Raw genomic sequence first — 25,666 nt, forward strand, 5'->3', positions numbered from 1 at the left:
CTGGAACAGGATCCTTTGGACAGGTTGCAGCATGATTAACTTGAGTATGGAGAAGGAAAAGAAGGGTCCATAAAACTAAAGCAATGCTACATCATCTGTCAAACATGGTGGAGACACTGTTTTTGTGTGTATGGCTGCTAATGGATCTTAAACTTTACACTTTAAAATGAGCTATTTTTCAATTGAAGCACAGTGAATGGAAGACTGCTTCTCAGACACACAGGACTAGATTCTTTTTTTTTCACTCCAATATCCAATAAAGCATTTTCTGCTGATATCGGCTCCATATCAGTACCAATCAATGCCAATATGCCGCCTCTACTGTAAATTCAGTTAAAAATAACATCAGTTGTGTCACACACACACACACATAGCGTATAGAAACACATACACACACACACACACACACACATATGGTCAGACAGACTGCTTTATAAACTGAATCGGAGTCTAATCTGCTGTAAGCTGTGTGGATTGGGCTGAATGGCTGCAGCGCTGTGGAAGAGCGATGGAGCTGCAGAGTACAGCTGGGCTTTTAGCATGGAGATAAAGAGTATTATTCACCATCAGCTTCACCTCAACATGAAGGACACACTGAAGAAGACGATAGTCAGCCATTTACACACACACATCACACACACCACGCCATCTAATTACACACCCTCCTTCTGCACGCTCTGAGCTTTGAACTTGGGAGGAATTAAGCAGGATAAGTCACAGGAGAGAATCTTTATCTCTCCTTTTTCTCCTTTTCGTTCCTCTACTCCTCTCAGTCGCTGTCTCCCTGCTGTGTTCCCCGCTCTCTTTCACAGTGTAAAGCCGTTCTGACAGTGCAGAGAGTTTCTGCATAAAGGCCAGTCTGCTCTGACTCCACAAGCAGCACAACTGGTCCTTCAAAGATGTAGGCTTGGTTGGCCAGGCACAGCAGTCATATTAAAGCATCACCTACCTCATTTGGTTAAAACTGGAAGCTTTCTGTTAAAGGAAACACCCCCCTCCTGGGACTGTGGGGAACTGCTCTTTTGTTTGTAGTTTGGAGTGGCCTGTCATAGCCAGACCCCCTGCAAGCACCACCCTAGCTCCACCCTTCTAACTATCATTTATAAGCTGAAGATTTTGTTCTGAGGTTTGAGTTTCCTTCTTTTGTTAACCTTCTTTTGTTCCCTAGTTTGGGGATTTGTATGTGCTGATGTCACACATTCCACATGTGAGTTTGACCCATGTCTGTGGGACTTTTGACTTGGCTTAACCCACATAGATCTATGAACCGTAGGCATGGCCATTTAGACAGGCATGCTACAATTGCAGCTCTCAAACCACCTCACATTGCTCAGTCTCAGTCTTGGGATGCACGCCATATTTTAAAGCGCTTAAACAAGTCTAACAAATGTGGCTCCTCTCATTAAGAGCCTGCTAATTACCTGATGAGTTAAGGGAATCATTTTCCCAATTTTCTTACCCAATGTAGCCAGCCAAGACAGGGTTGCTTAGTTGTTAGTGTCTAACAAGTAATGAAAGCTTATACCAAGCCTGCACCTGTATATTAAGCTAACCGCAGCAACAAGATGAAAGATAATATTCTTCAGTCTTAAAGCAAAGCTTATAACTGGACTGAGCGGTTATTCAAAAGTTTTATGTATGTTATGTGCAAACAAAACATATTCTTTCAGTTAACAAACAAACAATAACGACAGGGCTGCCAACCCTCCCGCATAGGCCGGGATTCTCTCTCTCGCCACACTTCTGATTTCTCCTGCAATTCTATCCCGCTACAATGAGTTCATTGCTGGATCCAAATACCCGAACACACAGCAAGCAGGTTGCTGAATGGCTGATAGCAGGTGGTTTATGTAGCTGATTTGCTGTAGCTTGGTTGTCAACAGAGAGAGGTTCTGCCCACTGTGCGCCCCTACAATTAGCGACAATTGGTGTGTCCCTGACATGTGTGAGTGACAAGACTCACTCTCCTCTTGGGTGTTCCTTCAGCACATCTGCCTGGAAACTAGCCTTACTTTTAAACGTCACAGATAAGGCAACGAAGAGACACGTAACAAACTACATAGTTAAGCAGCTTCATTAAAAGCTGCAGAAATGCTTCATGGCCATCAGTGGCCTGAGTACAAGAGAGCACAGTTGGCTATGTGATGTTGGCCGGCACAGACGTCTATTAGCTGGTTTTCAGAGTTGGGGACCACCAAGCGTGTCGGCTGCTTGACAGTCTTGCATCTCTTGCAGTTCGAAAAAAGGGGTGGTGGCTGGCTTTGCATGTATCAGAGGAGGCATGTGCTAGTCCTTACCCCTCTAGTACAATGGGGAGCTGCAAACGGGTGGGTTAACTGGCAGCACCACATTAGGAGAAATGTGGGGGGGGGGAGTCAGTGCAGCCTAACTGGCTCAAGCCTGCACTCCAGATCTCCCCCCAACAAATTCTGTATAGTATAGACAGGTTGGAAACTGGTTCCTGATTAAGTGCTTTTTAAAATACCATTCTGATCACTTGTGGATGCTAAAAGCTCAACAACCTGACTTTTACATCTGGATTTTGGCTGTCCTCTGTTAGAGGATGTTAATCTACAACTGTGTAGTGTGAGGTTTCACAGGCAGGTTTGGAGAGCCGCTGCTTTACTTTGTCTTCACTAAAACCAAAGCTAAACTGAGTGCCTTTTTGATGGTAGAGATGATTTCTGGCATCTCTCTCCTTCCCTTTCTCCTTTTTTCTCTATTTTCTCTTTTTTCTCCTCCCCACTCTGTATTGGGAGTGCTCTGGGCTTTTAAACAGCTCTTACACTTCCTTTCCCCCATTTTTCTCTCTACAGGTTCCAGCGCCCCCAGTTGCCCGAATACTCCAAGTTAGTCTCCATGCTTTCCTCTTGTGTCTTCCTACTGTTCTCTAGTCTTTCACTCCACTGTCTCCGTTTTCCAGCCGCTCTCTTTTCCCCGTCTGTCCATTCGGGCCGTGTGCACTGCCCTCTGCTGGCTGAACTTATAACACAGCTCTTGCATAGCCTCTCCACAGCCGGGGCCCGAGCATTTCACGCTGCATTTGGTTGGATGGAAAACACTAGGAGAGGGTTGGGATGGATTTTTTTGTAGCTTTGTTGATTTTGTAAGGTCGTTACTGTCTTTCTTTACTGTTTGGATGCTGTTTGGTTAAAGAAATCTGGATGATATGTACAAATATTTTACCACAATATTTTTACCATATATTATGTATATTATAGCTGTATTTATTAATATAGCTGTATTTATAGTCAGGTTTACTGTTTCCTACTATTATAAGTGCCTTTATTATGCTGCTCTCTTGTTTGATTTTGCTGCTGTAAAAACTGACTTTCCCCGTGGGATAAATAAAGTGATCTATCTATCTATCTATTTATCATATCAGTTATTGTCAGTAATTATTACATGCATTTCTAAAAGCTCAGATTTAAAGCTGTTATGATGAGGCTTTTTGTGGGGTAAGTAGTTTACCTTAGAACATAAAAATATGATGTAAATCATGCATAAATATAAATATGTTAATGTTAATGGTTTAATGTCCAATGTTAATGTAGCATCTTTAAAATTGTGTTAACAGCCAACAAAAAAGCAAATAACCAGCTAGCTCTGCTAACTTTTCTGTCAGTTTATGCTGTGTTAAGTTACAGCTGTGACAGCTAGACAACTTCTCCCCCACAGCACCATCAGCCACTAAATAGCAGGCCGTAACAGCATATTTGTATAAGTGTGATTTTGCCAATTATCTTTATCCTTTTATTGGTCAGGCATAGGTAGCTGCACGTCACAATGTGCAGCGATCCAGACCCCAACCAACCAATCAGCATGTCCGGTCATTCACGCATCACTCATATCACTGCCCCTGAAGATAGCACATGGCATGGTGTTATTCTCTCTCTCTCTCTCTCTCTCTCTCTCTCTCTCTCTCTCTCTCTCATGCTTTCTCACAACAAAGGGATCATGCTCTCGGTTGCCTTCATCATTTCGATGAAGTGTGCTTCTGTGCAAATTTCAGTGTGTGTCAGTGTGTGTGCGAGTGTGTTAATGTTGCTCACAGCTTTCCTCATTTCTGTGAAGCATTACAGGAGATTGCAGTGTGCTACCATGACAAAACCTCACTAAAGGCTTGTGTTGTTGTCCTGTAGGGATGAGGGAGCATCCGCCCGTTTCTGTGTGTGACCTGGCTGACCACATTGAGCGACTCAAAGCCAACGACAGCCTGCGCTTCTCACAGGAATACGAGGTATGGGTTCTGGGGCCTATAAGCCACAGAAACTAAAACTGCAGCAAAATCTTCTTCAAAACCAACCGAAACCACACTAAATTTCCTACAGTTAAATAATATACACACACTAAATTATTAGAGCCTAACTGTAATCTGTGTTTGTAGTGTATCTGTGAGTGCTGAACATGTTCTAACTCATTTGTGCTCTAATGGAGTAACACTTGATTTGAATAGAACATTTTAGATGCTTTGTGGTTCCTAATTTACCCTTAACTTGCTTTTCAATTTCCCTTATGCCTACACTCTATCCCTACGCTCTGTCCCTGCACTCTAAACTAAAAGGTTCTTTATATATATATATAGCACCTTTCTTCGCTAAAGGGTCATTTACAGAACCATGCACAAGATGTTTTCCAGGTATACGAGTAAACATTTAGCCAGACAAAGAACTGTTTATGCATTCAAATTATTGATAAGTTGTCATGGTTTTATCTACTATACATATACAATACATACCCTTGCTAAAGAACGCATTAAGACCCTTTTTAATATAGTAATGCTGGCTGAATCTACCACTACCATTACAGTACTCAAATCTACTTGTTCTGTGCCAGTTCTTACATCCATTCATTTTTGTTGTCCACTAACTGAGAAACTCTTGATGTCACCATAACAGGTTAATTCCCATTAGTTCCACCGAGCTGACTGAACTTAGCATTATTTAATAGAGGCTAAATCATAAAGAAAAGCTACTGTTATGATTCACTGACTGGATATCATCACACCTCTATACCACATGTCTATACTGTGCTGCCATTGTTGAGCTCGCCACCACAGCAATGAACACCCTGCCCCTCTACTGAGACAGCCAATGAGAGAAGACCTTAATATACCAAATCAGCAACTGAAAACGAGTGTTATTTGTTAGTGGTGTGAAGAATCTTATTGACATTAAATGTGTTCTCACTGCAGTAAATACCAACAACACTATGAGCACCCCCTTATGGACAACTATAAACATGCATTTGTTGACAAGCTAGATACAGAAGCAGCATCTTAAGTAAAAGAAGCATGTTTACTGACAAGCTGGAGTAAAATTACAGGATTTTACACAAATTTTACTCAGGTTATGCAGTGTTGCATAGTTCTCGACAAGCAGTCTCGTGCACACTCCACAAAGTTACGTGGTGCAGTAGGCAATGTGCCAAGCCCAGAGTGGCAATGACAGAGACGCCATTCTCCCTGTTACAGTCACTGGAGAATTAAAATGATGTTTTTTTTGGTAAAATGACTGAAGCAATATTGCTTTAACCTCAGCCCAAAACCTAAAACTAAGCCCCCACGCTGGTCCTAACCCTGACCCTGGTCCAAATATTAAAACCCTAACCCTAAATGGTTTTGAATTAACTTTTTTTTGTTAACCAGATAGTTTGAACACCTAAAAATGTCATCTGATATTTGAGGCACTATTTTAGGCTCTTTTCCTTCCTAGTCTATGACTGCTCACAGCACACCAACTAGTTGATGTATTAGTTGAGTAGTCTATGCAACCCCTAGACAAAAGTGCTGGAGTGTATAACCCTTCCCCACAATTCTGAAAATTACACCCCCCTCTCACCAACCTCCCGCCTACTTACTGTAGAAGCCACCCGGGCATTATTGCTTGCTGATGTCCTACAAAGGCCGATCATTTGCATTTAAAGTGGTGATTTTCAGTGAGGATAAATCAGCACGAAAAGGGGAGGAGGGCAGATCCATTTTAAAAGCAGCTCACCTCAGCCTGTTTCCGCAGAGTTTCAGCCTCGCAGAGAAAGCTGTAAACAGAACAGCTACATCACACACTGTCTCTGACCTCCACATGCAAGCCACTGAGAGAATAAAACTAACACTGGGTGCTGGTGTAGAGGATGAAAGAGCATCCTCTGTTTTTGATGAGCATTTTTTTTCTCCCATAGACGAGTACAAAACTTTGGCATTGACAGATATGCAGGTATACTGACCTGGAGAATGAGGCTGTATGGTGGAGAGAAGTCTCACAAACCAGACTTGTGGCTATTCCAACACTCATCACAACTAAGAACCACATACTTGAGCAGGAAAAAACAGACTGACATACAGACATCACAGTGTCTGGGGGGCACAGCTGTGTTGGCCCTAACACTGGGAGATTCATTTGCCCTGACAGTAATCTGCTGTTATCATGTTAACACAGTCGTTTTTCTTAGCCACAGTAACTTACAGAAGTGCTTAGCTGTCCACTCAGAAAATTCCTGATAAAGCTAGTGTGAATAGGCCAGTGTCCAAAGGTACCTCCAAGCTTAGATACTGCCAAATACAAGAGTCATTATGGATGCCTAGATGCACATTCACAATACTTAAGATCTAGTTGAGTACACTACACTACGCCTGAATGTCAGCAAATTCAAGGTAGAACATTTAAGTGCAATCACAAAGTCTTTCATAACTAAAGAATTAGCATTGAATTAAGTGCTCTTGGAAAAGATGGGTCTTCAGTTGCCATTTGAGAACAGCATTTAAGACATTCAGACACCCAGGGGCAGTTTATCCCACCAGTAATTGTGCCAGGACAGAGAAAAGTGTAGGTGGGTCAAGCTGAGCTGTACTGCAAGCCCAAAGAGCCCTTGGTACACGTCAGGTTTTGACCATTGCCTTTGGGATAGGGAGAGGCTGGACCCTTTTTGACTTTGTAGATCAACATCAGGGATTTAAATCGAATGCACTTGAATACCCTGCACTCTTTAGCTTTTTAGTAACTTATAAGAGTCCTAACTAATAAATAACTATAATATGTGACCTATATCATCATTCTCGCCTTAAGATTTCTCGCCGGCATGTGATAGTTACGGCCACCATAGCGTATCATACTCTGCCCCTGTAGCCCTGGGAGGAGCTTCTAAGGCTGAGACTGAGTGGAAAATGATAGTGTCTGGTGGATAATGAGCGTGTGTGTTGCTGAATGGTGGGTCGGCATGAATTTGACTTGAATATGAATATGGCTTTAATAAACTGCAAAGTTTAGTCATTACATTGAGAGCTAATGAACTAATTAAAAGTAGGAAGTGGTTCATCTCGAAAAGCCCTCATTCACCGGCTTATTGACCCGTTCCTGCTCTTAAAGCTAGAGCAAATTAAATGCACACTTAGAGGGTGGGACAAAAAACCTGTAGAGCCTTCCTTCAGAATAACGTTAAAACATTACCATTGAACATTACTGGCTTTTTAAAGGAGTACTATAAAATGCTTAATATCTAACACAGTCTGCCATACTCTTATTAGAGCGTCCATACTGTTTTACCCTTCTTTTCTCTGATAGAATTGAGAAGTATGTATTCTGTCTTTTCCTGAATAAAAATACCAGAAAGCCCCCAGTCACAGATCACGGCAGCTGGCAGGACAGCTTTTAGTGCAGCAGGTGCTTTTGAATAACAGCAATGTGACTGGTAAAATGTGCAATATTTACTTTTATTGTGCTCTCTGTTAGTACTGAGGTGAGTGTAGTGCTGTTTCAGCTATTTCTGCCTGGGGCCTTTCAACAGGTTTATGGGTTTATCAGAGTCAGACGTCTTTAAAAAGATCCATTACATCAGCCCACACGTGTTGCATATTGGGCTGCCTTAGTTCATAGTGTAGGCTCAGTTTATGGATGTCTGCTCTGTCAGCAATGCAGCTCCACATAGACCCTTTAACACACACACAGACACTGAAATTGAAATTAAAACACTATCAGAAGTAGAAGAATGTGAGGTTGGTATGATTTGTTAGATCTAGTTCCTCCCAGTGTAATACAAATCAAAATAATAACCAGTGAAGTGTGTGTTCTGTGTGAAGAGGGTGTGACATGGAAGAGCACTACTTTATTATTCCTTTTTTGCAATTGTGCTGTAAAAAAAAAAGGTTGTATCATGTCATAAATAATCATAGTCTTAATACAGACCCTGAGCTGAAGCCTCGTAATGAAATGCCTTTAGTTCATTACAACAGACAAAGAACTCATCGCTGGAGTGAGAGCATAAATAATTCACTGCAGTGTGAGATTAGGGTTTTTTTTTTTATGGAGTAAACTAGATGAACACCCGACACCCTTAAAAACAAAGATGCTTCAGATGCTCCTTTGAAAAATGCCTAAGAAGAACCACTTATTACTTCCACAAGGAAGTATGTTATAGAAATGATTAAGTGTGACGAACCTTTTAAAGACCTATAGAAGCTTCACATGATGTAATTAGATTGACAAAAAATTCTTCATAGTCACACATCATTATTAGAAACATGCTTCTCAACAGAACCAAAGGGTATCTATGGTATCACTCAGAGAACATTTGAAGCACTCATTTTGATAAGTGTTCATGTCCATAAGTGTTCAAATACCTCTTCTAAAGAGTGAATTCAGATACTTTAAAGGTTTTCCTCAAACTGGAAATTAGTTTTCACACCTGCACTTTTTAAGCCGGTTAAATCAGACTCAATCAGTTCATTTTTGACCTATGGCCTTGGTGCGATTTGTTTGGGCAGGTGTGAATACAGTAATTGCAATCTGATGTGGACCAAAACAACTGTATGGAGACCCTTGAGAAGAAGTGCTCTCAGTCCGGTTGTGGTGAGAATGTGATCCGATACTTGCAGGTACAGTTTAACCTGGAATGTTGCCCAGACGTTGCTCCATGTTAAACTAAGCAGATATGCACACTAGTCCAGAACACAGACCTTCTTCTGTATTTACTTTCTTGCCCCTGCCCCCCAACAGGTCTTTTTATTGCCCCAGACAAAGCTTTTTTATTATTTTTTATCTGGGTGAAAACAAATCAAACCAACCTCGTGAACTGATTTGGACCAAAGCAAACAAACTGTAGGAACTGTAAATGCCCTTATGCAGTTCCCTGGGGTCTCTGGTCAGAATAAGAAAGGCCAGTTTGAGTGTCTGTTCCTGTTAGCGATGATATTGCTAAATTGTCCTATTTTTGGCTACAAATGATACTGAATGAAAAACCATTCGGGAGTTGAATGGATTATAAAAGAGCTGAGCCGCTTGATCAGAGTCACTGAAAAGAGCAGAAACAAGGTTATTGAAAAGAAAGAGCAGCATTCAGGGTGATCTGCTGCCTCTTGGTGGACCCAGAAGGCAACATCGTGGAGTTCTCCAAGCATCCCATTCTATAAAACAGCCAAGCCCTTAAAGACGTCTCTCCAGATTAGATGTCCCTCTTCAGCTGTTGTACAGTTCTGTGAAGTCAGACGAAGCCCAATAAAACAAGTCCTTTAACAGCGTCTCTTACTAAGCCGCTAATTTCCCATGCTAACAGGCTGTAGCAGTGTTTGGGTGTGATAGAGAGACAGATTCCCACCGGATTTGTTGAGCATTTTTTGGCAGTGTTTGGTAGAAAGGCTTAGGGAGCTGCAGAGCTCTGAGGGAAGGAACACACACTCACACACACAGCAGTAAGTGCCATGCTGGGGCAATGAGTCAGCACTTCTAACAGGGTCTGGGGGGAAAAAACTGGGTAAATAATAGCACCAGACAGCACAATGCTACCCGATATGAAAATAAATAAATATAAATGGCCTGATAGTGTTTTCTTATGAGCTAAATATAAACATGCTGATGTGAATCAGTCAGTCTCGAAACGTTATCAGCCACACATGCGTCAGGGATGAAACCCGCACAAAAAACAAAAGTTTGTGTGTCTATCTGTGTGTGAGCGTGTGTGTGTGTGTAATGTGTGAATGCAAACAGGATTGTATGGCTGTGACTGATGCGCATGTGAACATGGGGAGTGATGGGTGTGTCTGGGGAGTGCCAAGCCAGAGGCAGCTCTGTAGTGTCAGGCTGTGGATAGGAGGCTTGTTTGGAGCAGCTGGCAGCCCCAAACAACAGATGGAGAGAGATAAAAGCAGGGGTGGTGCAAGCAAAATTCTTCGGGTGGCACTAGCCCCCTCAGCCCCCACGTTCACACACTAAAGCTTACACACAAAACCTGAGAAATTTAACTTAAGAAGCTAACATTAGTATGAGAGAGAGTCTTTGCGGTCAAGATTACATTAAGAGCATGCTAATGATGAATAATGCCAGTTGGTTTTCTAGGCCGTTGTTGGCCGAGTTTGTTGGAAAGGCTGAATGAAGAAACTAATTTCCTAGTCTGGCCCTTTGCAACCATTCAAAGCAGTGCAGGATGTCCAGCTGTTCGCAGACTGTATGATCATGAATGTGATCATTGGCCTTTCACTCAAATATGGTCTTTAAAAGGCTTTAAAATCACTTTAAAAGTGATGCTGTGCTTGCTGAGAACCTTCTATCAAACTGCAGAGGCAATAGCAAAGTAGAACCCAGCAGTTCTCCTCAGAGGAAGTCCATTAAGCAAGTTAACTTTATTATTGGACAAACTGAAAGTTTTACTCAACGTTTTTGAAAAGAATTACATAAGCTAAAGGCCACATTTCTAGCAAATCATCAATGTCAGGTCAACAACTCTAAAACAGTGCTGCCTGCCATCTGCAGCCGGAGTTGGAGAGAGCACAGTTGGCTTTGCTGTCTCTGGGACTTTGTGTGATCCTGGCCAGTCAATCTGCCAGTTGCATCAGAGCTGGTACCCTGTCCTTTCCTCCGAGCGGCAGTGACTGGTGAGGTCTGGTCAGTCCTTGCCTTTTCAGTGTTAGGAGCATTACATGTGATGGGAAGAGTACTACAATGAGTAGGTTGGGTAATTGGCTATGTAAAACTGGGGAGGAAAATTAAAGTAAAACTTTAATAAAAAATGAAGATACAAGGCGTTTGCACGACAGTGACAAAATAATACTTATAAATATATACATTAACTTATGATCCTGAACTTCAGAACTTATGTACTACTAAAAATGAGCAGTTTACTGATGTTGAAATCAATTGATAGGCCTTATTTATAATATATTAGTTCATTTATGTAGAAACCTTATAATATATATTCATAGTATCATTTGAACAAAAAAAGATACATGTAATTATCTGTGTTTCAGTCCATATTCCATGTCTTTTAAATGCCATTTTGGTGGCAAACAAAACCTGATTAGCAAGCTAGCTTATCATAAGACATAGCAAACCAAACTTGCTATGGAAACCAATGGCTAATGCGTTGGTGTTTTTTGGTCTGGCAACTGATAAATACTGTGATAAATACTTGTTATATTATGTCACAGTATATCAGTGTGTTCTCTCTTTCATTGTATATGAACACTGCTCTCTCTTCTGAGTGCATAAGCTGGGGGGCAGAAGAGATATCTCTCTTTACTTGTTTCACTTTCCAGATACATTAAGTTGAAATGCTTTTTAAAAAGTTTGATTTATTTACTTACTGCTCAAGTCAAATCAGTGGGCATGATGCCCCCAGGCTGAGTCAGGGGTGGCGTCACAACTCTAGCAAAAATCTGTCTGAGCTCTTAAATGCCCCTCTTGTCAATCTCACCTGATTGGGTGATATAAAATGTATTTTTCAGCATCTGAACTCGTGTTCAATCATCTGGGTTTCTAGAATGTTTTTAGGTAGAGCCATTAAGAGTTTTAAATAAATACCTCTAACTTCAGAGAGCACCATAACCGATAGGGGGTTATAAAAGATGAGATGATAATAAGCAGTTGTTAAAGGGTTTGGCTTCAAAGTGGATGGGGATGACTCTAAAGTTTCATCACCATAAAGTCTCATTTCATTTATAGAGTAGCCTGTAATTATGAGTCAACGTTTTTCCTGTCTGTTATGGCACTCTGTGCATATAAAGGTACTCCTCAGCAACCTTTAAGGTTGAATGACTGTTTTTATCACGTTGAATGAGCAAAAGGCCTTTCAGTAGTCCGTGCCATGCTTCTAAAGCTGTGTATCATTACTGCCATGCAAAAATGAGTATCTTCAAAATGCAACTTTAGAGGAGAAGGAAAAAAACCTGCTTAACTTTCAATAGAAATCAATGTCTAACAATGTTATTTCAAGCATTTCTAATGGTCCATGTATCCTGAACGCAACATAAAGGACACAACGTAACGGATGATTGTCAGATTCACATTGTTTCAAAACTGAACAATGGCGAAAGGGAGGGTTTGAAACATTTTTGCGTGAGAGTGAAGATATATATACCTTCATTTTATAATTATTATATATGATTTCTTTATATAATGTAGAAATATCAAAAGTCATCATTTCACAATGTATATATCCTGTATGAGATGTCATAATGGTGAATTTAGTTGGCTTAGTTCCTATGCAAAGGTTACTTTGCATACACCATAGAATAGACTAGAGTTTGATTCCCAGCCCAGGAAAGAAAAACATCACGCTGGACCAATAAGCGACCTTGGGCAAGATGCCATTCACCTACCTGTAACATGATTACAGTTGTTTTTGTTTTTTGTGTATGTATTTTATTGCTGACAGCAACAGAATCTACATCGGTATAGATAATTATTTACAGAACTTAATGTAAAGAAGGAGGCTGGTGCAGCTCACATTTGCTGTGCCAGCTCTAAGTGTTTTACAGCACAGGAACTGTGGCCCCACAGAAATGCTGGAAATAAAAGATCAGAGTGTGGTAAACAGAGATTGTGGGGGTATGGAAACAGAGAGCGATGAAGAGATGCAGTTATTGGGGGAATAGGGAAAGACATAAGGAGAATGGAGAAGTGTTGGGGTAACAGATCAGTCTGTCGGGGCAAGGCATTAGCAGTAATGGCTGTGATTTGTCAGTGTGAGATGCAGGAAGCTTTACCTAACGGGCTGTTAAATAAGATATGCAGCCCACCTCTCAATCGCTGCCATTATTACAGCAGACAGCCGAGAGGAGGGGAAGAAAAGGAGGAGAGAGAGAGATAGGAGAGAGATAAAAGTGCAGTGCACAAAGCAAGACTTCATCACAGGTATTTAACAATAACCCCTCAGACGAAAATGCCTTTGATCAGGAAAATCTAACTTTTGACTGGATTGTGTGACATTATAGAGCTGCCCAGCAACCTTACATGTATTGATATATATATTTATGTATCAACTATTAGAAGCAATAAAAAATCCCTTTAATCAGAGCAATATTGTGATAATTATGAAGATTATGGAGTAGTATACTAGGGTATATGATATTTTAGACATTTAACACATAATATGACTCATTCATTCGTTCATTGTTTCTCCCAAAGAGTAATTGTCTCTACTGTCCAGAAGACATTTTGGAGCATTGCTGTGAGGTTTTAATTGCATTCAGCCATGGGAGTATTAGTGAGGTCAAGATATTGGATGAGCCCCACCCCACCTCATCCCCAACTCATCCTAAATTCCCCAACTCAAGCTCAAAAGTATTAGATGGAGCACAGTCATTCCAGAGAAAACAGTTGCACTGCTCCACAGCTTAATGGGGGTTTTATACCCCTCTAGCCTGGCATTAAGCATGAATACAATAGGTTCATGTTTATTTGCTCCAGAGCGTCCTATTCTATTGGCAGAACTTCTCTACAGGGACTGTCTGTGTATGCATTTGCACATCTGTGTCAGCAATGGGTAACATGGACATGTAGTGTATGTGGATGATATGGATAATGATTTCCAGTTTATTTTTTTCTAATATGAACTTTTTTTAAAAGGCTAAAATTGACTAAATAATATCAGAATGGCATTATAGTTTTAAACAAACAGTATGCAGGCTCTCTATAAGACATACTGTTTATAGTCCACTGTATTTAATATAATAATGATAATGATCTGTAGCTTTACAGACATCTGGGACAGAGTCACCTTTGAGCAATGAAATGAAAACAATGGCAAGAAAAACTCCCTCAGAGGGAGAGGAAGAAACCTTAAGTTGATCCAAAACTGAAAAGAGGGACCCATTTTCCTCTGGTCGGCACTGGATAAATTAGAATAATAGTCTGATAATGAGGATGGTGACATACACAGACAGATTCATTTATCAGGAGAAACTGGTCCAGAAGACAGGCAAGCAAGCGGCAGCACCCAGCCACGAACAGACTCACACCAGCATTACGCGGACAGCAGGGGGTTTAAGGGGGTTTTATACCGTCTGTTGGAGGGCCTATAATTAAAGTATTCAACTGTTAATAATCGCATTAACAGACTACAACAATAGTGATCAGTGAACTAGAGAACAGAAACCTGTATTGGATGTTTTCCATCTAGATTTGAAAAGTAAGTTTGGAGAGTGTGTCTGAGTCCTGAACAGGAACAGAGAGGGTGTTCTAGGAACTGACAGTTAGCCAGCATCTTGTGAGTGAAGTGTACATGACAGGTTGTAAGATTCAATGAGTTTGCCAAGGGACTGCAGTGCCAAAAAGCTGAGGACTTTATATATCAGTAGGAGCATTGTAGAAGTGCGAGTAGAGTAGAGTTCTATAAGTGATAAAAGTATATCCCTATAATATAAGTGATGTTTTTTCCTCCTCCCCACTGCTCTTTAGTTAAGAGTAGTCTGGTACAGCCTTTATGCCGATAATGAGCTCAATGGATGCAGTAGGGGTTGCGATGTGTGTGTGTGTGTGCTGAATAAAACACTCTGCTGACTCTGAACAGTCTCGCACTTTTGCACTCTCCTCTCCTCACCTCATTACAGCTGAATTGGGCCCGGGGCAGATGGGGATGTGGCAGAGAGCAGGCCAGGGGTCAGGCTGTGTGTGTTAAAGGCCAAGATGAAGGTGGATGTCTGTGTCAGAATAAAGTCTACTGAAGTCTGAAGGAAGACTTCACCCACAGCGCTGTAGCTGTAGAGGCTGTACACTTGTGTTTAGAAATGTGTGCTGGATTGTTTAATGAAACTGTAAACAAGAGCACTGTGCACTGTATAAGTGACTGGACACCATTGTCAGTGTATTTGGCAAGTTCGGGACACTCTGGCTTCTCAAAATGTGTTTATCTGTTTGTTTTGTCTGTATCCGTTCACAGTCAATTGACCCTGGCCAGCAGTTCACCTGGGAGCACTCCAACCTGGAGGTCAACAAGCCAAAGAACCGCTATGCAAACGTCATTGCTTACGATCACTCCAGAGTCATCCTGACTCCTATAGACGGTCAGTATTTCAGCTTCTTCTTCAGCTTTAGCAGCAAGCGCCATTTTTCCAATAATAACAGTTATTTTCCTGCTGGGAGAGGCTGGGTACGTTGGTGTGTGTGGAGTGTTTAAGAGTGTGTATTTTGAGCGCAGGTGTGCCGGGGAGTGACTACATCAATGCCAACTACGTGGACGGCTACAGGAAGCAGAACGCGTACATCGGCACGCAGGGACCCCTCCCCGAAACACTCAGCGATTTCTGGAGGATGGTGTGGGAACAGAGGACCAACACCATTGTTATGATGACCAAACTAGAGGAAAAGTCTAGAGTGAGTAGACACACACACACACACTCACACTCACAAGTTTTCATAATGTCCATCCATCACCACTCTACCAGAGCTTCCCACATTCTACATCCTGCCATCTACAGAACTTCATTATGCCAATTCACAGTGTCACCCAGAGAACCTTGTATGTGGATCTGTCTGCCACTCAACCTGAGAACTTGTAATGGTTTGAATTCCTTCAAAAAAACTAGCTAAAGTCCACTCCCTGTCACAACCAACTGTTTTTGAATGCTGTTTTAATCCACCCTACCACCTTACTTTGTTTTGCTAATTTGGACCATGCCATCAGCATACGATTATTTGGGAGGAGACTGAAGAGTGGGGAGAGAACTTTGGGATGGAGTTCAGGTGGCTTCTGCTTGTGTTAGGAAGGCAGTCCCCCTGTCTGTGGGGCTAGAAGTAGAGAGATTTGACAGAGTTAAATGGGGGTAATGGGGTGGTAGGGGGTTTTGTTGTGACAGGGGTAAGACCTGTCATGGACACGTGAGCAAGGTAGAGATGATATTTATAGGACATTAGATTGGGAAGAGGGGTTTCAGGCATGTTCCTCCTTCCAAAATGTTTGTTATTGGTGTTATTTCATAACACCACATCACCCCCAATCTTCTCATTGTCTAAACCCAAAGTGTATCCAAGTCAAATGCAATTGGGAAAGTGCCTAGTACAAGCACTTTCATGTCTTGCAAAAACCATGTATGTCCATTTTTGCAATTTTTTCTATATTTTACCTTTTATGAATCTGGCAGTTGATCTTTACAATGGGTAAGATGATGTATGGGCCAATAAAAAGCATATTTACCTTGACATTCATTGAAAGTTAAGATTCTAAGATTTTCTTAAGATTTCTCTTCTATTGCAAAGTTGACATTTTGGAGACATTAGGGTTTTTGCATGACAGTGATGACATACAATAGACCCACTCTAGCTACAGTGAACATTAGTGATATAAGGCTTTGACCATACAGTGATTGGACTGTTTGCTTAGGAATCACAACAAATGTATTTTTTAATTTTGGTAGTCATATAAAAATATTAAATAGTTCAACCATTTAAAAATAACCTATTCAATTTATTTACTGGAAAATGCATACTTTCTTTTGTTTTTATAGTTATGTATTGTAAAACATTCCAGCATTCAGTTATCAGTCCAGGTGCTTCACCACCTTCAGATTGATGCATTCATTGAAAAGGATCTCATGTTCCACGGTTTGTGGGGAAAAATGGAGCCTATCTGATACTCGCCCACAGTCAGACATTCTATGTTTTTCTGTCATAATGGAACAATAAAACAGAGCACACACATACACGCCTCTTCCTCCTCACTCTGTTGCTCATTTGTGCTCTGGACTGTGTGTGTGTGATGCTGAACGGTGTTGTCAGGTGCCACATCAGGTGTGAAAGATGTACTTTGCAGTTCAGGAAGGTGTGAAAGAGAGTGAGTGAGAGAGTGAAAGAGCAGGGCTGCAACCTTTTGAATGAAATTAATAACACTGCTCTCGCAGCATCCATAGCCATGACACACACTGATGCTGCTTATGCAGTCTATGATACTGCATGGTTCTGCATGCGTGTGTCTTTCTGTATCCTGTCTGTCTGTCTGTCAGTCAGTGTGTTTCAGCGTCGTCTTAAGAAAAGGAGTAGTTTTACCAAAAACACTCTTCACATGTTTGAGGCGTGTAGGCTGATTCGCACTGAAGCCACAAGGCTAATGTAGATAACAAGTATTAGAAGATTTATGCCCCACCAATTAGCACTGTGCAATCTGCATACCTCTGCAACACCTTTGAATAACACCTTATGTCTCACCTTTAGACAGTGTTTTTTTTCCACCAAATATTTGTTGGGGAAAAATATTTGTAAAAACATATATATACACTGACATGGCTTCCTCACAACCCACTCATCCTCACGCTGCGACCCACCAGTGGGTCACAACCCCCAGTTTGAAAACCACTGATCTGTAAAAAACGGAGAAAGAACACAAGCAGAGCTAAAATCGGCTCAGTAGTAGCAGCCACCTTACAGCCTGAATTGTATCTGTGCTTTTGCTCATGTTTATACACAACAGTGTGTTATTCAGTGTCAGTAAGCACATCAGCAAGTCTGTTGGAGCTTACTTAACAACTCCATACACTTCAAAGCAAGCGGTGTATTGATTTAATCATGCAGTTTGTGCAGTTTACCTGCTGCTAACTGGTGCTTACCCTCATAGCTCCACCAGTAAAACTAAAGAAGCAAACATGAAACATTCAAATATACACACACACTCATCCAGGAGTAGTAACCCCTGGGAGTAAAGAATTATGGGAGGACACACAGTGTGTGTGTGTGTGTGTGTATGTATGTAAGAATTATCCTGGGAGTTTGCCAGCTGGGTTTACTTGGCTGTTCTTCCCTTCCTCGTTCAAGCCTTGTGAACAGAGTCAGCTTCTATTGTGCAAGTGGGTGGTTCTGGAAGCATCTGTAAAATGGAAAGTGTTGCTGGTTAGTTAACCCTTAACCCCTTTACCCAAGCCCACAAGCAGCTGGCATTTGTGCCTTTTAGTGTACTGTTCTCTTATTTTAAGACTGTCTCAATACATGATCATATAATATACTGTATACAGTATTAAAACATGCTCAAAAACTGTACTGTTAAGAGAGAAATAACGCTTGATAGAAATAAAGCTCCACTGCCATCCACTATACCTCTTTCTTTTAGTGGTTTGTTTCTGATCTCTAGTTTGCTTTAATTTGTGTGGTGATTTTACCTTGTAGGTGAAGTGTGACCAGTATTGGCCCAGTAGAGGGACGGAGACATATGGGATGATTCAGGTCAGCATGCTGGACACTGTGGAGCTTGCCACCTACAGCGTCAGAACATTCGCTCTATACAAGGTACAGTATTCACATCTAAAGAAGCAGAGAAAGTGAAGAAATGAATGACGGTGTGTTGGTGTGTGATTAGCAGCTCTTTTCATTTGACATAATTTTATATGCAATATATATATATATATATATATATATATATATATATATATATATTCTACATAATATTTATTTATTTTATAAAAAATAATATACTGCCATTCTCCATCTAAATTTAAGTTGACATTCTGCTCCTAACAGAACGGCTCCAGTGAGAAGAGAGAGGTCCGTCAGTTCCAATTCATGGCCTGGCCAGACCACGGCGTGCCCGAATATCCTACACCCATCCTGGCCTTCCTGCGCAGGGTTAAAGCCTGTAACCCACCAGATGCTGGGCCAATGGTGGTTCACTGCAGGTAAACACACACACCTTTACAATGTATTCGCCTCATACTCACCAGCCTTCTAACAGTACTGCTTTTTACACTGTAAACAAAACAAATGAACATTTCTATAAAGCACCAGAAAGGGTTGATCCCGTGTCTTTGTCTCTCAGTGCGGGTGTAGGACGGACAGGCTGCTTCATCGTGATCGACGCCATGCTGGAGCGCATGAAGCACGAGAAGTCGGTGGACATTTACGGTCACGTGACCTGCATGCGAGCTCAGAGGAACTACATGGTGCAGACAGAAGATCAGTATGTGTTTATTCATGAGGCCCTGCTGGAGGCGGCCACCTGCGGACACACTGAGGTTCCGGCCCGCAGTCTCTACACACACATCCAAAAACTTACACAGGTGCCCACTGGAGAGACAGTCACAGCCATGGAGCTGGAGTTTAAGGTCAGAATGCAAATACACATACACACATACACACACACATACACTCTCATACACCTACTGTATCAGTCAGGAGTTTGGTTTTATAGGTGGTTTATAAAAGTGTTCTCATTTTTACTGTTACATTTTAGACGTACAGTGAAGACACCAAAACCATGAAGCGCCACACAAAGCCAAACTCAAACCTCCTTCCAAACTCCAATCCATTGTCTGATTTAGTTTATTCAGCTTTGTACACACTTGGCATTCTCTGCTGCAGAGAAGCCACCTGGGGAGCTCACACCATGCTGGCATAGAAACAAAGTACTTGTCTATAAAATAAATAAAAAATGCCAGTAACACTTTTGTTTGGGATATACATTTATACATAACCCATCGACTAAAATCATTATTATGCAAGAACAGACATAACAGACTACAGCCTGGGATTGTAACTCACGCTCTGAGCTTCCCCTGAAGGACATGCTATACACATGACTTTCTGGACAAGCTGAGAGAAACAGAACTGTCACTGAATGGTGAAGAAGCATGTGAACTGAGGCGGTAGAGTAATATTACAGAATTTTAAATAAACGTGACTCCGGGTTGCACAGCATTACGCAGATCTCCCTAAAAGTGTTGTCCTGCTCGCTTGCAAAGTTACAGGTCAATGAAGCATCACAGTGATTTAAAAGCTGTTATTTTAAGGTACAAATGCAACATAATGCTGCCTTAACTTTTAGAAAACAGTCTAAAGTTTTGATGATTTAAAAATGTAGATCAAAATATAATGTTACATCCATTCAATCAGGAGTGCTTGGATTTTTGATTGGTACCTTCAGGCACACAGCCTTGTTGTCTTTTCCTTAGTTGTCCTCTGCACTGGTTAACAATTAGAAAGCAAAAGCAGCCAGTATGTGAGACTGTGTAGAGTACTGCTGACAGACAGAGGGACAACCTGAACCTGTCTGCAGATGCACTGTGTTCCAGAGAGAGACAGAGATAGAGAGAGAGAGATACACAAACAGAGAGAGAATGTAGCACATGTACTGAAGAGCTCAGTGCTGTAAAAAAAAGCTAAAACATCATAAAAGACAATTTGCCTGTTCATGCGCAAGTGACAGAGTATGCATGCAAGTATGTGTGTGGGTAAAAACAAAGAGAAGAAAAAAGAATAAATTAAATGAAAATGAAAAATATTCTTGCAATGTAAACATTTAATGTAGGAGATGAGAAGGTGAAGTGCAGCGTGCAGAAAAGCTAAATGAATACAGATATGAATATGAGGAGCCGTTTTTAACTGTATAGATCCCAGTGTATTGGTGGGAAACAAGACACTCACAACATACTTGTGTTTTAAACTCACTCCACTCCATTTAGTGCCATAAGACACCCAGATTCATCATAAACTGTGCTCGCTCCTGTGCATCTAGGGCTGCATCTGAATAGTTTACTGAAACTTCCTCTCCTGTCTGCTTTCCTTGGTTCCTACTGATCTGACTGAATTAACTGGCAGAACTGATTAGCATATGTATCCACATCTACACAAAACACACCAAACTATTCACATTAAAATGTTTTTATTATTTTTTATTATTCTTACTGACTGGGATCTGATTTGAGAGCCATTACTCACTTCTTTAGTGCAGAAGCCAAATATCATCCCCTGCAAAATACTCCAATAAAAATATTACCCTCAAAAAGTAAACGAAACTTTTAAAAAAAGTGTTTCCCGTTCCGCTGCGTGTGGCAGCCTGTGGCACTAAAGGCATTCTGAATGTAATTTTTAATATTTGCTTGTAATTATTGCATTTGCCATTGTGACCACACTGCTGGCACGCTGCCTGGAGTTATTGGGTGTAAAGACATGCTTCGTACCTTCAGTTTGAATTTTTTCACCCTCAGTTAGGCAGCCTGCCGATATGAGTCACAGCCAGCGTCCATTGTGCAGCTCCAGAACTCAAACTACGCTACAGACAGCTCCAGATCTCCTGGACCGCTGTAAATTCAGAGCGAATAGAATTGTGTTTTGATGCTTGTTGTGCTGCAGATTTCTTTCACCAGCATTTTTTTCTTTTCTTCCCACATTCAAACTGGGGCTCGCTCACTCACTCTGTCTCTCTCACGCTCACTCTCACACAATCTCTAGTAGAATAGTGAGTGTATGTGTTTGTGTGTTGCATGGTGGTTGAGTCTCCCTATTGTTTTATCAGGTTATTTATATGACAGATGTTGAGTTTTTCAGAGCAGAATTAACGGCCACCTTTTGATGAATTCTGCCATTGATCATTAATGAGTACAGAGTAGACATGAGTCATTTCTGGTCACCAAACACGTTTGGTTGTAGTGTTAGATTTAAGTTACACGATATGTGTAACTCCACGATATGCTCCTCCAGAGTTGCTTTTGAAATCAAGGCTAACAGGGTGTTTGTTTGCCTCTACTCATCAACGCTAGATTTTGGAACACTGCTGTGAAGATTTGATGGCATTCAGTCATGAGAGCATTGGTATGATTAGTTATAGACCAAAAATGCCACTCACACTGATCCACTGATCTGTGGGTTGTTATACCCCTCTATCTAGTGGATGGCACTGGGCATGGTGACTTTAGACTCATGCATGGCTGCTCCGGAGCCTCTTGTTATTTTGCCAGTGCTTTTCTATGGACATTAAACAAGCTATGACTGCCTCACAGTGTCAGTAGTGGGTGCAGTATAAAGTAGCTGAACTCACTCATTAAAAGGAGTGTCTGGATACTTTGGTAGGTGTAGTGTATGCGTTGTGGTTTCAGCATTAACAAGATGCTTCAGCTTAAAACCTCTGTAATATATTCATTAGTTAATGATGGCTAACTTGCTAATGCTGGTTAACTGCTAAATGACAAAATGTAGGATGTGGGCCTTTAATGCAAATGTGTGTTTAACACCTATAGCCATCAGGTTCTCTATATATGGGGGTTCACAATCATTCTCACACAATTGTTCACTCTCGAAATAACTGTTCCAGCAATTTCATAACAGTTACTGAATAACCTGTAGTAGTTTCAGAGTAATTCATAATAGAATATGTAGAAATGATGCTGTTATAAGAGTGGCTTGAGGTTTAAGGGGTTATGGTTAAAATGGTCAAATGATTTTTTTGAGAGTGTTCTGAATCTGTTTGTTCTCCTTGCAGAAATTAGCCAACTCCAAAGCACATACCTCTAGATTCATCAGTGCCAACCTGCCGTGTAACAAGTTTAAGAACAGACTCGTCAACATCATGCCCTTCGAGTCCACCCGGGTGTGTCTTCAGCCAATCAGAGGAGTAGAGGGCTCAGACTACATCAATGCCAGCTTCCTCGATGGATACAGGTGTGTAGAAAATGCATCAGTGCATCACTCATCCCAACTCACCCCCATATAATTCCAGTTCTCAAAAGGAAACATCACAAGCGGCTGTATTAATGCTTTGGCTCTGGTTCAGCCATCCCTGTTTTTCAACTTCATATACACACACACACACATACACAATATGTGACTGCAGACATGCATGCATTAGTGAGATCCCGTTAATGCTAATATATATGAGTTGGTGCCAGTTTCCTCTCTTTCACTGCCAGAAAAAGCTGTCTGAGTGCTAACAGATCCCTCTTGTGGAGGGTCTTATTATTTCTGTCAGTGTTAACTCCCTAATGTGTATGAAGCAGGAAAATATCTTGCAGGCTTCTGCATCTCCACGAGCTGACTGTAAATGACTGATGATGGTGGTTCGCTACATTAACATCTAAAGCCTTTTTAACCACCATCACTGCACGGTTTAATTCATTATGACGAACTGTGTGTTACACAGATATCTAGATCTCATTGCAAACTCCATGAAGTAATTATGATAGATTTGCTTCATTATAGTGTATCACTTTTCTGTGAACTGATTAGTGTTTTGTTTCATCTTGTTTGTTGGTTAGGAACCAGGTTCATGAGTCCCTTACATCTGAGAAAGCAGATATTATGAGAGCAATGTCCCATAGAAGAGAAAGGGATGATTTGCTGTAAGGAGAGAGGTGTGACAGTGTGAGGATGAAAAAGAAAAGTGACATTTATGGAAACTGATGAGCAAAGACAAAGATTTGTTTAAAAAGATTCTTTAGAAAACAAGGCAGCGAGGGAATCTCTCTCTCTCTTTCTAGCGGGTGGTGACAGCTGAGAGATGCCTTGTTTCAGTGTTTTCCGTCTCTGTAGCCTTTCACTTTGTGCTGGCAGTTGTCAGGACAAATTGGCCTTATTGGCAGGACTGTCCATAACCCGGAGTGTATCGGCCAAATAAATGGCGGCGGCCTGACAGGTGACAAACACGGCCCTGTAGGGAAATGAAATGATTACCTGTCGCCACGGATACGCACGCTGTGTTCTACTCAGTGCATTATACGCACACACACACACGCTCCCACAATACCTTATTACTATATTCCTACAAACATAGCAGAGGACTGTCCCTCTAAATCAAGGCGGCACAGCTTCATTGCTTTTTTGGTCTGGCTATGTCCGTGAGGTCCTGGGCCCTTTACATCTTAAAAACTACTAAATATGTGGTCTATTAATGCTCTGAGGGCAAGGCTCAACCAGGCAGGGTCACATGAAATGGTTCATAATGGAATGGTACACAGTGAAACATAATGAATGTCATTTTATGGCACAGGACCTGCCAAGAAGTGTTTCTTGTTAAAACTGTACTCAGCTATGAATATGGAGAGTAAACGCTCTACATTAGCTACATCATGCAACAAAGATGGAACGTATGTGCTGTGACCTATATAGAAATGCTCACATTCTTTCTGGGTTCACATCCCTTGTTATGCAGACTGACCTATGTAGGCACCGGTACCAGTTAAGCACGGATAACAGAATGTTGCTAATGTTGCTAATGCCTGATTGGTCAGCATGGCGTGGGTGCTGTGTGTAATTTGCATAAAGTTGAAGCCAGCTCAGCTTTTCTCACTACACCATGAGTCGTGCTCGCACTGCCCACTATCCCACAATCCCTCACACATTTTTCCACTGCTATTGTTGAAAATGAATGGGGGTGAAAGCCAAGAAGCACTCTACTCTACATAATGCTAACTGCTAAAACTGTCAGCTCCCGTTGCCTGTTCACTACATTGGCCTTATCGATCCAGAGTAAAACTAAAGAAGCACACATGAGACACTAAGCATGTCTTGATTGATTACTATATTTAGGATAAGAAGGAAGTAAATATTAGCTTTAAAATGTCCATCCCTAATATTTAACCTTAATATGACACCATGGAATACGGTGGTGTGAAAAAAAAAAGGGGGGGGGGGTGTAGGGGGTCTTGTCAGGCTGTGTCTGGGGTTCCAGTTATTGCCCTTAATGAAATTAGCATGTGATCAGAGGGGTCCCGCGGTGTGCTGGAGTGGAAGCAGAGTAATTGGCAGTAATCCTGTCTGTAATGAAGGGCTGAGGGAAAGGAGCTTTCTATCGCTTTTAGCGTGATGAGTTTGTTTATGTGGAGTGTGTGTCTGTAGATTTTGCTGCAGGGGCCACAGTTTAACATCCCTTCATTTAATGAAGCTCTCAGGGTCTTTTCAGAAGGCGCATGTGTGTATGTATGTGTATGTGCAAACGTATGGATGTGGATGTGGTGGGGTATACATATGCGTGTGTGTGCATTTATGTTTGTGTGTGTTTGGACCACAGGGGCCACAGTTTAACTTCTGTTTGCCTAATGATGCTCACAGGGCTTAATCACCTGAAGGAAGGGGGTGTGTACTGTGTATGTGTGTGTGTGTGTGTGTGTGTGTGCCTGATGAGTGTAAAAAGCTTTGGTAATATCTCTCGTTAGCTACCGTAGCAGTGAGGTTGGCTTCCCTTCAGCAGATGGCAGGATAAGCACACACACACACACACACACACACAGACGCGGTGTGTTTCCTTCTCCCGGAGTGTGATTTAATGAGGATGATGAGGGTGCTGAGGAAGATGGATGGTTGTTTTTGAGCACCACTTTATCTATCACTAAATGACCTTAACTGGGCACAGAAAACACTCTATACACCTAAATACTTATCATTAGCTCTCTTTCTCTGTAAATGTGTGTGTGCGCGTATGTGTGGGTGGAATCAGGCTGCCTGCGCTGATCTCCTGAGCAAACACCTCTCATTTTATCTAGGAGACGCAGTGTGTGTGTGTGTGTGTGTGTGTGTGTGTGTGTACTCTTTTCTATGTGGTGCACCTTGCTCTCCGTCATGCACTGTTAAAAGATGGGATGTAGTAACAGTACTGAGTTTACTGCATGTCACACATTAGGTTAACGGAGCAAAAATCTGCCTTATATTCAGTTCAATTATTTGGTGGGGGTGGGGTGCTGGGGGTGGGGGTGCTGAGGGAGCGGCCCTTTCAGGAC

General features: G+C 41.5%; 1 protein-coding gene across 15 annotated transcripts in view; it reads left to right on the plus strand.

The window, feature by feature from the left end:
* ptprfa (protein tyrosine phosphatase receptor type Fa) overlaps positions 1-25,666 on the plus strand; it is a 288,662-nt gene that overhangs the window by 252,361 nt on the left and 10,635 nt on the right. For 11 of the 15 annotated variants that reach the window (XM_072683950.1, XM_072683949.1, XM_072683951.1 and 8 more), the window contains 8 exons: positions 2,817-2,849; positions 4,143-4,240; positions 15,142-15,265; positions 15,400-15,575; positions 18,354-18,473; positions 18,705-18,859; positions 19,000-19,285; positions 22,438-22,616. In XM_072683950.1, the coding sequence (XP_072540051.1) occupies positions 2,817-2,849; positions 4,143-4,240; positions 15,142-15,265; positions 15,400-15,575; positions 18,354-18,473; positions 18,705-18,859; positions 19,000-19,285; positions 22,438-22,616 (1,171 nt within the window). The remainder of the gene's footprint in view (positions 1-2,816; positions 2,850-4,142; positions 4,241-15,141; positions 15,266-15,399; positions 15,576-18,353; positions 18,474-18,704; positions 18,860-18,999; positions 19,286-22,437; positions 22,617-25,666) is intronic. The other 4 variants (XM_072683955.1, XM_072683956.1, XM_072683957.1 and 1 more) reach the window with 1 other exon arrangement.

The sequence above is a fragment of the Salminus brasiliensis genome, chromosome 7, assembly GCF_030463535.1.
Source record: "Salminus brasiliensis chromosome 7, fSalBra1.hap2, whole genome shotgun sequence".
In the NCBI taxonomy this organism is placed as follows: Eukaryota; Metazoa; Chordata; class Actinopteri; order Characiformes; family Bryconidae; genus Salminus; species Salminus brasiliensis.